The sequence below is a fragment of the Podarcis raffonei genome, chromosome 11 (genome assembly GCF_027172205.1).
Source record: "Podarcis raffonei isolate rPodRaf1 chromosome 11, rPodRaf1.pri, whole genome shotgun sequence".
In the NCBI taxonomy this organism is placed as follows: domain Eukaryota; kingdom Metazoa; phylum Chordata; class Lepidosauria; order Squamata; family Lacertidae; genus Podarcis; species Podarcis raffonei.
Genome location: NC_070612.1, coordinates 23,466,159 through 23,482,593, shown reverse-complemented (window position 1 = coordinate 23,482,593; position 16,435 = coordinate 23,466,159). Strand labels below are relative to the sequence as shown.

The 16,435-nt window shown below is 40.9% G+C and overlaps 1 protein-coding gene across 3 annotated transcripts in view; it reads left to right on the top strand.

The window, feature by feature from the left end:
- Nucleotides 1-3,218: 3,218 nt before the first annotated feature.
- The window catches only part of MIER3 (MIER family member 3), a 19,539-nt gene continuing 6,322 nt past the window's right edge, over nt 3,219-16,435 (top strand). The window contains exons 1-9 of one of the 3 annotated variants that reach the window (XM_053408571.1): nt 3,219-3,309; nt 4,187-4,264; nt 6,623-6,768; nt 7,874-8,008; nt 8,903-9,023; nt 10,572-10,657; nt 11,080-11,155; nt 14,355-14,506; nt 15,554-15,635. In XM_053408571.1, the coding sequence (XP_053264546.1) occupies nt 6,670-6,768; nt 7,874-8,008; nt 8,903-9,023; nt 10,572-10,657; nt 11,080-11,155; nt 14,355-14,506; nt 15,554-15,635 (751 nt within the window). In that variant the 5' untranslated portion in view covers nt 3,219-3,309; nt 4,187-4,264; nt 6,623-6,669. Of the gene's footprint in view, nt 3,310-3,708; nt 3,787-4,186; nt 4,265-6,622; nt 6,769-7,873; nt 8,009-8,902; nt 9,024-10,571; nt 10,658-11,079; nt 11,156-14,354; nt 14,507-15,553; nt 15,636-16,435 lie in introns of those variants that run through there. The other 2 variants (XM_053408570.1, XM_053408572.1) reach the window with 2 other exon arrangements.

Here is a 16,435-nt window from a genome sequence, read left to right as displayed (position 1 = left end):
GCGTATGTCATTTCCCCTGCCTAGGTGAGGGCATAGGTGGCAAATACCCAAATCTTACAGATAGTTCCCATTTCTGGGCTCAGAGCCCAGTACCCCAACCTCAGATAAGGATAACACCAAAGCAAGCCAATTAGCTTACATCAAAGAAAGTGAATATAAACATCTGTGAGCTCATTGCTGCAAAAACTAACAGTTAATTGTGGGGTTATCTTGACTACCAAGATGGTTGTTAGCAAAGCTTCTGAAACAGTTCACCTTTAGCTCAGCACAAGTAGTGAGTATTCCTTGAGAGGGAATTCCATAGAATTCCTTCTCCAGGGAATTCTGGGGAGCACAATGACCACAGAGAAGGCTCTCTCTCCTGTTCACCACTTGCCAGACTTCTGAGAGCAGTGACATTCATAGGGCAGTCTCCAAACATGACCTCAATACATGGACATTCTTTTGGTCCACCAGGCTTTAAGAGAAGCAGCAGCACCATTAAGTTTCTTGTGTGTGGCTCTCTCTTCAACACTTTCAGCCTGGTTGTTAAAGCATGAGTCTTTCCTATCAGCCACACCATTGGCACCTTTCACCAGCTTGGGTTGGCTTTTCCTGGGTAGGGGTAGTCTGGCTACATTGACCCATGCTCTGGTAATGTACATGTGATGCTGCCCTTGAATTTTTTTATCTTTATTTTTGTCTATCAATGCCAATCAATCTCATTGGATGACCCCCAAGTACTAGAAAATTAGAAGGAAAGGAATTTCTCTCTGCTTACTTGCTCCTCACCATGCAAAATTTTATAAACTTCTCTCAGTCCCCTTTGCTTACTAGCTTTCCCCCATAAATTAAAAAACTCCATAAGCATTTACCTTTTACTCACCGGGAAGTGTTACAACCTCATCATTTTAGTTGCTCTTTTCTGCACCTTTTCAATTTATGGATTATTTTGAATTCTAAATGCAGCCATACCCAGGCCTAGAGTTTATAAAATGACATTGTGGTACTGACCCTTTTCCCTATTCTTTCCTTACAATCCCTAACATGCATTTGTCTATTTTAACTGCTGTTTCACATACCTGATACTTTCATAGAGCTATCAAGCATTACCCAAAGATCTCTTTCCATTATTTACTAGCACTTCAGATCCCCATTTATACAGTATGTAGATGGGGGGGGGGGGCTTGTTTAAGTGCACATCACTTAATATTGTTAGGAGTTGGAGAGGGGCTATTTGCAGAGACTCTTAAAATTCCAGGTTTCAGCAAGTGTTGGAATCTAAGCAAGGAGTAAAATTCCTGCAATAGCCAGGGCTAGCTTCCTTGTGAGGTTATGGGCCATTAAGGTAACAAAGGAAGTGGCTCGGCGCCAGAAAACAAATAGGTGGACCCCACTCCCTCAACTTGCTGGTGGTTAGAAAGACAAAGGCCAGAATGGGGAGTATGAGTTATGTGATCTAGAAGGTAGCAGCTGGAAGCAGCTACCTGGGAAGCCAGAGACAGAGTGATACTTGATTTCTGTTTGAATCCAATATTGCAGTTATGAGAGAAGCAAGACCCTTGGGCATAGCTGTCAACTTCCAGAGTTGAAAATAAGGGATCAGCAGCCTCACCTGTCTGGAATAGCAGTGGGAAGCAGTGGGAAACGGTGCTGGAGTAAGGGAATTTCCTGCAAAAAAAGGGAAGGTTGACAGCTATGCCCTTGGGGTGCTCATGCTGTGAACCCCTCCATTGTCGGTTCAGGTTGTATATATGTGTAGCTAACCATATATCACAAAGACGCCAGTCTCTGCTGTCCCTCATTCCAAAGGAAACAGTAACCCTGGGTAAGCACTTGGAACCCCTGGAAACTAGCACTGCTCAGAGATTGGGGTGGTGTGGCACAACATGTATTTGTACAGAACATTATTTGCCGTCTTGTTGCCCATTCACCTTGTTTGCATAGATCACGCTGAAGTTCTTTTCAGTCTGCTTGAATTTTCACCCAGATGAATAATTGGGTGTAGTCTCAAACCTGGCTAACTCACGGCTAATCTGTGATTCCAAATAATTTATGAATAAACTAAGTATCACCAGTACCAGATCCACTGTTTGCTTCCTTCCACGATGAGAACGGCATGCTTACTCCTATCCTCTGTTTTCCTTTATTTAACCAGTAATACTGTAGATCCATATGAAGCCCCACACCCTTATCCCAGGATGTTTACTCAGGAGGACCCTTTGTGGAGAGAGACTGTTAAAATTTTTTTTTAGAAATCCAAAATATAGTACCTTTCAGATCGCCCCCATTTATTTTTGGACACAAGGCATTCTAAAAAGTTGGTGTGGCACATCAGCACCGTGTGTGTGTGTGTGTGTGTGTGTGTGTGTGTGTGTGTCTATCTGTGTTTTAGAGGGAATTAACACAATTGTCATTGTTCAGAACCAACTAAATAATGCATTTTCGATGACTAAAAACAAAGCTGTGTATAAGATTGCACTCTTATAGTGCAATCCTATGTGTGCCTACTCCAAAATAAGTCCTACTTTAAATGTGTATAGGATTGCCATTTTAGACTCCTCCTTGTGTGACCTGATTTGGGAGAGCTCTTACTACCTGCTTTCTTATGCAATGCTCTTTGGAAGTGGACCACATCACCGTTTTTCAGAAAAATTGCGGCTGGCTTCAGGAAGGGCATTCTACAGGTTGCTGTATGCCATATGCTCTCGTCCAGAAGATATAGAAAGTATTGGACTTTTTTGGGGGAGGGGTTGGAGCTGGAATAACATCCCACCCCCCTTTATATAGGGCAATCCCCTCTCTTCTCCCTAATCTATGCTGCGCTGGGCCTCTCTCTAAAGAGGACTCTTCTCTCGTCACAACCCGCTCCTGCCGCGTTGTCCCGCTGTCACTTAAAGTCGTTTCTCCGCCATTCGCCCCCTTAGCCAGGATGCGAGAGACGGAGGAAGAAACTCCCTGTCAAACTTCAGCAATAGACTCGGGGGTTGCTGTCAGCTGCTTGAAGGGAACTGGGGTGGGGGGAGAGGAAATATCCCCCTTTCGTACCCCCGAACATATTGGACGCTCCTATCAGGACACTGAGGGAAAATTGGGGGAAGAGTTTTGACAGGATGGGAAGGACCGCGCAGGCTTCCACAACCTGCGCTTCCGCCGCCGCCACCTTCCCCATCTCAACCAGCCCGCCCGGCTAAGCAGGCAGCCTCGCCTCCCTCCCTCTCCGGCCGGCTCCAGCCTCAGTCCCGGCCGGGCTGCCATTGGCTTAGCGGCCCCATCCGGGCACTTGGCGCATCGCTGCTGCTCAGCCCGAGCGCTCCCAATATGGCGGAGGTGAGCGGGGAAAGCGGGTAGGGGCGCTGGGGTCCGGCGGGCTCCTGGCGGGGCTCCGCTGGCGGGGCTCCCCCTCCGGCACCCTGGGCGGCCCCGTGACTCCCTTACGGGGGTCGCCGGCCTGCCTCGGGGGCTTCGGGGGCCGCCGGGCGGCTGCTGGAGCCGCCTGTCCCGGCGGAGCGCAGCCTGCGCGAGTAGGCCGCGGCTAGCTGCCGTCCGTCTCCCGATGGCTGTCTGCGGAGCTGCCCGGCCGGTCTCCACCCACAGTCCCGCGGCTGGGCGCGGAGGTGGAGGGCGCTCGGGCCAAGCCCTTGCTCCGCGGGGCTCCCGAGGAGGGCCAAGGCCGAGGGATGGAGGGGGTCTGGTGGGGCTGAGCGAGTTTTGTGGGGTGTGAGTGTTTTTCCGACGGGCGGTCCGGCTGCCTTCGCCGCTGCTTTTCGGACAGCCCCTGTCAGCGCCCGGGCGGGCCCGGCCGAGGTGGGGACGCGGGTGTCGCGGGGCCCTCCGGGTCGCGTCAGTGGGTCGGTGGGGATGGGGAAAGCGAAAGGGGCTCCGAGAGGCGACGCTCGAAGGGCTGGGCGGGTGTGGGGGGAGAAGCTACGGCGAAAGGGATGGGCGGCCGGGCGAGGGATGGAGGCTCCGGAGTTGCGCCCTGGTCGTGGCGTGTGGGGAAAGAGGGAGGGAGGGATGCTGAGAGACAAAAAGGGAAGGCGAAGTTGGGGGGGGGGCGGCGGAGAGAAGTGTGTGCGAGAAACTTGAAATGTGTTCCATTAACAACAAACCCACCCACCCCTTTTCGCCTCCCTTTTCCTTTCCACCTTGTTTTTTTGGTACAGCTCATCTCTAACCAGTTCTTTCTCCCGTTGCTTGTTTCCAGGCTTCCTTTGGGAGTTCGAGCCCAGGTTTGTCCCGTTCAGTTCCTTCTTCTGTGATTCCGGCAGTGGGAAGCTTTTGGGTACGGTTAAGGGCCAGGTTACAGGCGCATCTGTCAAAAGATGCTTTGTGTATTTTCTCTGTTTACAGTGATTCCCCCACCCCACCCCACCCCACCTCCTCCATCTTTCCTATTTTGTTTCTTGGTTTTTTCATGTTAAAAGTCACTTGTTTGGTTCTAGAAGGGCCGAGCCCTGTAGAGCTGTTCTCTCTTGTACAATCTGCAGTGACAGGTTGCAAAGCTGTTGTGGGTGTTGTAAAAGCCAGGCATTTAACTTTCTAAATAAAATCTATGGTACATGCGGGGCAACTTGCCTTAAAATGTAAAGTCAGTAAAATCCCTAATGCTAGTTGTTTGCTGCTTTCGGGAGTCACTCCTTCAGCAATCCTCAAACTGCTTTCTGCTTTGCTAAATGTATGCTTGTGCAGAAGTGTGTCCCCCTGAATTGAGAAGAACTTTCATATTGAGAAATGAACTTAAAGTTGCAGCCTTGAAATCTGAGATCTTCAGAATTGAATAATGTTGATTTAAATGGAAGTTAATTATTCTTTTATTTTTTTAAAAGTTACCCTGGCTCTTGGTGGCTCACAACAGTAAGAACAGCAAAGTACAGCCAAACCAAAGTACATCAGACAGAATTCATTTTTAAAAATAAGAAATGCAAGTTATTCCTAAGTAAGATTGTGCCCACGGGAAAGTTGCATATAAATCTCATTGAACTTAATGAAACTTTGTTCTAGCCATGGCTAGAATTAGGCTGTGAATGTAGGTAGGATCCTTTTTATGTAGGATGTAGGCTTGGTCTTATTGCTTTAATTGCTTTTGTAGTCATTATTGTTGCTGTGTTTGTAGAACTTACATAACTTCAATGAACAGAAGCAGATGTGGAACTATTTGTCAATGAAATTGAAGTGTAGTGAATGTTAATCTTAATTTGTCATCTAATGAAATCAAATGCAAAATCCTGTATCCTACATATTTTCAAAAGTTGCCAAATTACCTAAACCTATTAATAGAGTAATTGAGAAAGATTACTTAGTTTATGTAAGAAAGCTTAACTGAATTAACTGAAACAATTTTTTTTTTCTTCCAGTAGCACCTTAAAGACCAACTAAGTTAGTTCTTGGTATGAGCTTTCGTGTGCATGCACACTTCTTCAGATACTGAATTAACTGAGTATAGGATTCTGTTATTAAATATACAGCCTTTTTGGGAACATCTACTTTAACTCTATATACAAAATAAAAGAAGCTACAAGAGTACTCGACAAACAGACTCATGCAAAGGGGCTCCTTTATCCCCCTTTCAGCCTCCCTGTGCTCTCCATAGCTGCTCTGCATGGTTGGGTAACCCTTTAACAGGTTTTTGTTACTTTAGATTAAATAAGTACATTTTATACTTATAAATAAGTATATTTTTCAGTATATTTTAGCATCAAAGAGAGGAAACTTTATTTTAAAAAATGAAATTGGAAGATCTGTGTGAAATTTTTATTTACATTAGCATTTCTCCATTTCATCAACTTCAGGTAAATTAGATTTAATTGAAGTATCTGTATGCATTTAAATTGTCCTGATTCAGATACTTCACAGTTACTTGGAAATGTGCAGTTCAAAGTTGGTCCAAAGATATTGGGTTTCTTTAAATCAAGGAGATCTTCTGATATCCAAGCTTATGCAGTCCAAGGAAGTGGGCATTCACCACTCAGATATGTTACCATTAATTTGCAACACAATATATACTGTCTTGGTGTGTTTATAACAAGCATGTTGCATATCTGGGGCTGTTTTACACAGCTTTTTAATAGTATAACTTCTCTTGCTAGTTAAAAATGACTTGTCAACGCTTAATGTTGACTTGTTTAGATGGTGTTTCCCTTTCCTCCAAACTGTTTTTAACCATATTTTCAAGTGAGTCAGCTTCTAATCAGCGACATTTTTTCCTGTTCAGTAGGTGTTTGTATACTGACACTACATATCTGAAATCTGGGATCCAATTTTTTTTTTTTGCATTTCCTACAAATAAAGAACTGTGCTTACATTTGAGCTCATACATGCATAGTTAATATTCATGCAAATAATTAACATACAGTACTTGGAACAAAGGCTGTAATTAAGTGTCACTAGGACTTTTCTTCCAGAGCAGTCTCTTCACTTGCCTGGTAGAGCTATTCTAGAATAAGAGGCATGAGGCTCATTCTCTTTTTGATTTAATTGCAGTCCATACAAGTGTGTGTACAACTTGTGCATAATAAAAATGGATGTTGATGCTTCTTTGTTTGGAGCATTAACTTTGGAACTTAAATGATTTTTTACCATTGTTTTTTAGTGTTGATATCATTTTGTGTGTTCCTAAAGTGATTTAAATTGTCTTTTATAGTTGGCTCTTTATCTTCTGAGGATCATGACTTTGACCCTACAGCTGAAATGTTGGTACATGACTATGATGATGAAAGAACTCTTGAAGAGGAGGAAATGATGGATGAGGGCAAAAATTTCGGTTCTGAGATTGAAGACTTAGAAAAGGTAAGGAATTCTTCCCTTAGGCATGCTCGATCTTTAGTATAACTGTGGTTAAATTGTGTGTTCATTCTTAAACACCAAAGAAATTGTGGGGAGAATTTTCGTAGAATACCACTGATCTGACTCAATCAGTTTAAAAAATTATGGGAACAAATACTTAAAGAACAGCAGCAGAAAAACTTATCTATTGATATGACAACAATGCAAGATGATAGAAAACCACTCCCGCACAGCATCCCCTTACACTCTGTCACCTTAAATACCAATTCTAGATTCAGAAAAAAAGGTTATCATATATTTTTTTAAAAAACAAATTTGTTTACTAAGCAGCCATCAGTACTGCCAGCACTTTAAGGAGATCAAAGGGTAGTATAGCTGTATGGTCGTACCTTGGATCCTGGACGCCTTGGTACTCAGACATTTTGGCTTCCGAATGCTGCAAACCTGGAAGTGAGCGTTCCAGTTTGCGAATGTTCTTTGGAACCCGAACGTCCGACAGGGCTTCCGCAGCTTGCAATTGGCTGCAGGAGGTTTCTGCAGCCAATCAGAAGCCATGCTTTGGTTTCTGAACATTTTGGAAGGTATGACTGTACTGTGTACAAGGCTGTTCAGGTGCTATTGCAGAACCATATTATAGGATGCCCAAGTGATAGAATGTTTGTCCGTTGCAGGTAAAGTGACAGCACAGGATCAGATTGCAAATGTGATCTCTGTTAATTTATATTGCATATTTAAATCCCTCTTCTATTTTATTTATTTGTAAAAATTATATCCTGTCCTGCCTCATAAAATGATCACAGGACAAGTCATCGCAATCAGACATCTAAAATTTAGAATCTATTTTTTTATATAACATCTCTCAATACAAGGCCAATTCTGAGAATTCAAAAAGCTTGAAGAAAGAGGAATGTTTTTACTTGGGCTGAAAACTTAACTAAACCTTAGGAGAAAGAGTATTTAAATTAGATTTTCCTATATCTTAGATTTGGATAATCTTTTTTTTTTTTTTTGGTAGTTGTTAAAACCATTTTGTTTCTGCATATTTAAAAATATGTTGTTGTTATTACAAATGGCAATGCATATTTTTTTCCTTTGAAAAAAAACCTAGGAAGGAAGCATGCCCTTAGAAGACTTATTGGCATTCTATGGCTATGAACCGACAATTCCAGTTATAGCAAGTTCCAGTGCAGATAGTTCCCCAAGTGAACTTGCAGATGAACTGCCAGACATGACTTTGGATAAAGTAAGTCATAAACATATTTCTTTGTTACAATGTGAGGCAGGAGACTCATGGGTTCTATGGTTACCATGAAATCCCCTCATTGCACTGAGTTCTGCATTTATGCAAAAATCTTTGAAATCTGACAACAATTTTCCTTTAACTTGTAGATAATTAGTTTCAATTCAACACATGCTTTCCCTGGAAGTAATTTTTTGTGATGAAAACAGTAGTACAAATGGTTAGGATTGGGCTGTAAGTTGAATAACTGAGTTGTATCCAATGGTGCCACTCACTTGAGAGTAAATACTTCCAGTAGCAAAAAATGGGAAGCAATTTCCCCTCTGTCCACTACAGCCCCTCACCCTTATGAAGGGCAATGATTTCATAATAACTGAAAATGGCCTGCCTTATCATCAGCTAAATAACAGTGTTGGATATAACTCATGTAACTCAAAATGAAAGGAAAATGAGATATTTATAATGTTAAAGACATTTTTAAAAAGTAAATAGAGAAAAGTAAAAGTGATTTCAAATAAATAGTATGTATTACATCTACATATACCTCCTTTATCAATTGTTACTTTGTAGTTTCTTTTGAACACCCTTTTCTTTCAATTGGTCACATTGTCAGTATTGAGTTGCTAGTGACAGGCTGTAATTTTTCATATATACAAAGCTCAGGTGCTTTATGTAATTACTGAAACCTAAAACTACTGGATGTTTTAACTGTTTCCCTTTATCTCTTGCATTTTCTTAACTCTGACTCTTAACTGAGTCTGATATAAGTAGCAAATTAAATTATAATTTGAAGGCCCCTCTTCTCCAGGCTTCCACATAAGGAATATGATGAATTTCAGGATACAGTTACTTCTTCCAGAGTGGAATGATACTAATGATTGACTCTTCTGATTACAGGAGGAAATAGCCAAAGACCTATTGTCAGGAGATGATGAAGAAACACAGTCTTCTGCTGATGATTTGACACCATCGGTTACTTCACATGAAACTACAGACTTTTTCCCTCGGCCTTTAAGATGTAGGGAAAATAATATTAATATGTTGTTTTTCAGAAGATTGTGTCAGAAGTAGAAGTATTAGGACTGTGAGATTGATTTGGTCATGCATTTTGCTCTCTAACTGAAGGAACACATTCTGTCTCAGCTTGTTGCACTCAATTATTTCAAATGCAGCCAAGGCAGGATAGGCTTTTGTTCTACACATGGTCCATTTTGTACTTGTAAATCACATGGTTGTGAGACAAAAGTGTGAAATTTAATGTTGCAGCAGTGCAGAAGTACTAACCACACCACCTAGAAGACTTTCAACAAACTGCATAACTTTAATTTATCTAAAAAATGGGTGCCATGGCAGAGTTGGTGAACAAATGTGCATCTGTGACCATGCTTCATTTTCAGGAAGAATAATTCTTAGTATGTTAGGAATAATCACAAATCCTTTTTGACACATATGCTCTAGAGGAGGGGTTATTGGTAACCAAAATTCATAAAACTATCCTGAAACACTTTATTCATGTGTTTTGAACTTGCAAAACTCCAGATAGTGAAAGAAACTATAGTGTGGAAATAACTGAAGATCATTTAATAGGGTCAGTATTACATATGTCTCCCCCTCTCTTATTATTATTTTGTGGTGCCTTGCTGGAGAAAAAAAAGTCACAGGAATTTGTTGCAGTTCCTTTTATCAGCCACTTACTGTGCATTTTAACTTATCTGAATAAATACTTCTTCGTGTGCAAATTGGGAGCAGCAGGCACAGAAAACATTAGAGCAATCCAATTTTCATTTAATCACTGGCATACTTTGTATTGCTTTAAACTGAAATGTGATATTTATAATAAACCTATGTAAACAGAGCACTGTGCATAAAGCAGTGTAAAATGCAGGGGCCCTGCCCTCCGCTTTACAATTTAAGTAAGACGAGAAACACAATGAAAGAGAGCAGTGGGAAATGTAATTTTGGTTTACAGAGTTCTGTAGAGGCTGGTATACATGCATTTGGTAATTGATCATCAGAAAGCGCTAATGTCCTCAGCCTTCTAAATCATGGTTCTGGACTTAAGCTGCACTCCTTTACTCCAGCTTTGACTACTGTGGCTGTCTGAATGTTGCTGGACTTTACCTCCCATCAACCCTAACTACTGGCCCTGCTGACTGGGGCTGATGGAAGGAGTCCCAACATCTGGAAGACCACAAGGGTTAGCTTTTCTAGACATGTTTAACCTGGGAGTAAATTCTACATTACTCAGTAGGACTAACACCAGAGTAGACATTGGGTGGTATTCAGTGCTAGTCCTTGAAGCGAATGGACAGGATTAACTTAAGTTCATTCATATCAGTGAGTCTACTCTGAGTAGGACTTTGTTTAATACAATCCAGAGGATTACCCTGTCAGACTCTGATGCCTACCCTTTTTGTGCAGCGGAATGTAACTGATAATTTTGCTGTCTAGTGCCCAAAACAAAACTATAAAAAATTGTTCTCGGAACTACTTATGTTGCAGTATGTGAAATTCAAGTTGTTAAATATGCCTGAATTAAGACTTGTTCATTTTCCATTATAAAAAGCAAATACTACATGTGATGGTGATAAAGAATCTGATGGTGAAGATGTGGAAGTGGATGCGGGGAATTCATCTGAAGATTTGCGGAAGGTAACCCTTAGAATGACCCACACTAGTAGATTTAAACATACTTAAATAACTAAACTGAGCCACATATCTTGGATACATAAAGACTGTGAAATTAAAATATATGAAATATGTATTTCCCTGGACTTACATTTGATGCTGCTTTGGGGCATCATGGGCAGTGTTCTGCTTGCCTGTGTAAGCTTTTAGCTACCCCTCCCAGTAGCAGCCCCTGTGAAGGCTCCTACAGAAGTCAAGGGGATTGGCAGCTCTCAAAAGAAATGTTGTTGCTTCCCCTTTGTATTCTTGGAAGTGAGAAAGTTGGATGTTGTGCAAGGAGAGAAGATGGTGTTTAGATAATCACCATTTAGTTTACAATTGTTTTTTTATGAGAGCTATATATGACTAAATGTATAATTAAATACTCTGAAAAAATGTTTTTTCAGGAAATAATGATTGGTGCACAGTACCAAGCAGAAATTCCACCTTATTTGGGCAAGAGCAGCAGCGATTATGAAAAGGGTGAGTTCCCATTATTTTTCTTGATTAAATTAATGATTATATGATTTAAACTTGTACACTGCCCTGTGACTGTTGTATCAAGATTTGAAGTTGTAGTTGCAATACTCTCAGGGTAGAATATTGAAATGTCAAAGCGCCATGGCAGTGCAGGGAATGGAGTAATGCATTTGGATCCTGGACATCCAGTTCTAAAGTATCACTCATCCATGGAGCTCACCAGCTGTGTTTTACTATCTCAGCCTTATCCCTCACTGTGTTCTACTATCTCAGCCTTATCCCTCCTTCACAGGGTTGTTTTGAGTCTTACTGGTGTGTTATGAAGCACTTTGTTTTCTGAAAAGCAGTACAGAAGCGGTTTCAATCATCTCATTATATATTCTTAGATACATGAAAGCTAGACTCAAGGTTGCCTTCCATAAACTTGTAAACAGAGGGCAAAGAATGCAAAAACATTTGTTGAACACAGGAAAACTTCCCATGGGAAAAAACCACTTTGAATGTAACAGCTAGCACATCCTTTATGACCAACCGACACTGAAGATTGTATTTGTAACAATACAGTATTTGTAACAGCATTTAGTCGGGCAAAGATATGTGGAAGATGGCTAACACAGATTTTCTGGGCTGTTGATTTAGTAACATAGAATGAGGTGCTAGCATTTTGGCACCAGTGCAGTTCTGCCATACAGCAACAGTTCCTTGTAGTCCCGGCAAGGGGGAGAGGGTTGTTGGCAGCCTTGCAGCATGGTATCTTTTTTTGAATGGGTATCTCTTTTTGAATTTTGGTATCTTTTTTTGAATCATGTGAGAGCAGTCCTTGTTACCTAAAGGCCATCTGATGGAATCTTTGAGGCATCCCTCCCCTTGAAGTGACAGTCCATTTTCCTGTCTTGCTTAAAGCAGACTTGTATGTTGCACCTGCTCTTCTGGCCTGATTTAATTGCTGAATAGCTTGTGCGTCTTGCGTGTCAGATGTGTATGTGAGTGGTGTGCCTCCATGCTTAGCTTGCTTCAAGTGTTTCCTGGGTGTGTTTAAAGGTCTTGTGGTTTATTTCCCCTCAGAGTGTGTGGCCATTAGTAACTTCTGTCTGTCATTGTACCCCGCCCCGCCCCCCCACAATTTGCCACGTCATGTTCTCTCAGGCTTCTCCAGTAAGGAGAAGATTGGTGGCACATTAATGAAAGCTGTGCTCCTCTCTGATTCAGTACCACGTAGGGTATTTGGAGCAGGTCTTCCCAATAGGAGGCATCTCGGTGTGCTCCCTAATGTTTTGTGGGTTTCAGGCTTATTGGGACTATGTTTTTTTAAAAATGTGTTTTTTATTAAAGATTTCTTGGTTTACAGAAGTATGTGCAATGTCTCTTTTTTCAAGTTACATTTTCTACGGATCAGTTTCATTTGTTGAGACATTAGTGTTACATTAGGAAGAAAAGGGGGGAAGAGGTGGAGGGGGCCATGGTGGGTGGGGGTGGGGTCGGGTAGCGATGTTTCTATTTTACTACTACTACTACTACAGTGGTACCTCGGGTTACAGACGCTTTAGGTTACAGAGTCTGCTAACCCAGAAATAGTACCTTGGGTTAAGAACTTTGCTTCAGGGTGAGAACAGAAATCGTGCTCCAGCGGCGCGGCGGCAGCAGGAGGCCCCATTAGCTAAAGTGGTGCTTCAGGTTAAGAACAGTTTCAGGTTAAGAATGGACCTCCAGAACAAATTAAGTTCTTAACCCGAGGTACCACTGTACTACTACTACTACTAATTTATTATTTATACCCCACCCATCTGGCTGGGTTTCCCCAGCCACTCTGGGCTGCTTCCAACAGAATATTAAAATACAATAACCTATTAAACATTAAAAGCTTCCCTAAACAGGGCTGCCTTCAGATGTCTTCTAAAAGTCTGGTAGTTGTTTTTCTCTTTGACATCTGGTGGGAGGGCGTTCTATTTAATGTATGTGTGGGGTTCTGTGTCAGCATCGCTTGTGCAAGTTCTCTGCTATTCACTTGTGTTCCTTTGGTGGTGAGAGAGGTTGGGGTTGGCCCAGGGTGTGGTTGTTTGTTTGTGATTGGCTGCGGTGAACTTTGTTTTCATGTGTGAGTTTGGGGTGTGTGTTTTTGGATCAGATTAGCCATATTCATTTGTATGCTGTTGGTGGATTCTTGTTGTTGTCTTGTTGGGCTGTGTATGTGATAAAGGGGAGCCATACCGGGGTGAAGGCTTCTTGGGATTATGTTGATTAAAACTATGGCCTTGAATTGTGCCCGGAAAGCAATGAATCATCAGAGCTTCTGTTCAGAATTAGATTTTATCTTCATAAAACTAAGTGCTAAGCTTAAGTGAGATTAGTAAACACAGTTTTATAAAGAGTACACAATATTCCTTTTATGTGCTGAATAAAACCTGAGAAGTTTTTTCAATAACCCAAAGTGGTTGAACTGAAATATTTATTATTTTTCTTAAATTTTGATTTATAGTTAAAATCTTTAAAGTGTGGCTTAAATGTTACATTTAAACAAATTCAAACTTTAACTTTGACATTGTTTTTACTCGACTACGTGTAAATGCATCTTAAATATGATTGCTCAGTCTTAATGCTGATGTATATTATTCAGATGTTAAGGAAAAAGGCATAGAAACCACTTAGGTAAGAACTCAACACAGCACTATAGCAATCATTTCATTAGTACAAACATTTCAACTTGTGAGATAGAATGATCACCCCTTTCCTCTCTATGCATGCTGTTTTGGGGGTTCTCCTGGCACACACCCCAAGCCAATTTAGCAGGGGTACATGGGAGGAGGAGAGGGGGGAAATCACTGTCCTTGTGTGGGCTTACACTAGTGGGAGTAATTAGTTAAATCTGGCCTTTAATATTCTAATTTTAGCATGCCTGAAGTTCTGCATGTGTTTCTTGGTGAGAGTCACCTGAAAAAGTTAATTGCAACTTTTGATTATTAGGTTTGACAAGTATTATACCCATTTCACTTGCCCCATTTGACATTTTGTGGAGGATGATTACTCACCAATAGTTTTAAAGGATGTTTGTTTTTCATTAGCTCTTTTACACAATCTGTCTAATGACCAAGTCTCTTACATCTTTATTTTTGTGGCCAATATGCTCTTATTTTCACAATATTTTGCTTTTATGTTACTGAAGAGTATTTCCTATCATTTGTGTTCCAATGATTTTTCTTCACAGCATATAAACATGAAGACCAGCTACTTTGGCAGCCTGATATGATTTCAGAAAATAAAGTTAGAGAGTACCTTTTTGAGACCTCTTTGAGAACTGGAAATGAAAAAACGATTGGCAGAATTCCTGAGGGAATGCATACAAGAGATAATGAACAGGTATGTTTCTTATCTGAACATACATTGCATGCCTAGGGCTTTTCTCTGCTTATGTTACATACCAGAAAAGACCACTCAAATCTTTTTGCTTTCATTTGATTTAAAATACATTTTGATACATTTATATTAATAAACAATTGTAAGAATGGCTTATTTTCATCACACTTAAATTTATGCTATGAATATTTCCAAAAGTTTTTATAAACGAAATATCCTTACCCTCTTCCCCTCCCCCCCACTCCCTCCCCCCAAGGATCCTTATTCTTGGGTGATGAAAAGCTTACTGTCATTTAAAAATAAATAGGTTTTGAAAGAGGCTCAGAGTAAATTTACCAAAAGCTCAAATTGGTTTGTTTCGCTAATGGATTGTCATAATTTGAATTCAGATCCATCCCCATACACACAGCAAATGTATGGTAGCAGGTACAGCCAGTCAGGGCTCCCCAGCACTCCTCCTCTCCAAGTGCTTTGAGGCAATGGTCTTTCATACCTTTATGTGTGTTTGCTGCTTTCCATATCTTAAAATCCCTAGTTTGAGCTTTTAGGAAACTTCTTCAGATGTAACCAGCAGCAACCACCATTCTTTATGGCTTTGTAATTCTCACAAGGCACAATATCTTTGGACACTGGGTTGTCTCCAATGTAGTTACAAGTTGTGTAGAGGTACACTTGTTGGCAAAATGTTTTGTGCTAGCAGGACATTGTTGTGCAAGATAACATACAAACATGTTGCTGGTAACTTTGTTGCACAGTAGATTGGGAAATCTGTTGCACAAATGAGTTTCCGCTAGCCTAACTATTGCAATGGATTCCTCTTGCTCAATTTGCAAATGCACCTGTCTGCCAGTGCAAGAGCCCTTGTTCTGGCAGAGAGAAACCACTGGACACAGCCCTGTTCTGGTGTTCATATAATCTTTATATAAATGATAAATATTTTGAGAAATTGCACAATGATAAAGTAAGCAATTTTTGGTTGGCATGGAAGTATAACCATTCTACTGTATACTTTTGACTTCTTTTAACAATAAATATTTTAATCTCACCTAGGCACTCTATGAACTTTTCAAATGTAACCACAACGTAAAAGAAGCAATTGAGAGATATTGCTCCAACGGAAAGGCATCTCAAGGTAAGAAATCACTGCAAATAGTTTAAAGCTACAAACCTTTCCTCACTTAAGTGGGAGTAAGTCCATTGAACTCTGTGGAGCTTACTTCAGAGTAAACAAGCATATGATTGTGCTATAAGAATGGTTTAAATTGTTTTAAGTTGAAAAGTGCAGAAATGAGCTGAGGTGGCAAGTCATCTACCCCAGTTCCTCAACAGTTTGTAACAGTAGAACAGATCATTTTTACTGCCAGCAGTAACAGCTGGAATGTTCATGTAATTAGATATTGGAAGACAATTCATTCTTGGGCAGCAGAGGACTTAACTCCTTGTGGAGGCAGTCAAAAGGCATTCTTGAAATTTTCTGTGGCCAGCCAGAAGTGGAAGTAATCGTCCTTCAACTTCCGGTTCTGATTCTACCTTCAATGAGTTAACAGAGTCAGGCACCTTGCTCCTTTATTTCCATCCTGTATCCTCAACTCTCCAAACACCTTTTCAGTAAGTGTGAAGGGAAGGATTGGCAAAAATTGCCTTCTCCTTTTCATACAGCAGGAGCATCCTGTGAGTGGAATTTTACTCATAGGAGCTCTGGGTCTTAAGCTCTATTTTTCAGGTAATGCAAATTAGCATTATTATTATTTGTCTTGAGCTTGGACTAAAATAGCCATAAATATGATTGTCATTGGTTGCACAAAAGTAGTACAATAGAGCTAATAGCTGAGCACCCCATAAGAATATGAGTATGTTGAACTTTTTTAAAAAAGAAGCAAAAACTGTGTAGTCCAGAATAAGCTTGCTTCCCAGGAACCCAAATGGAGTAAC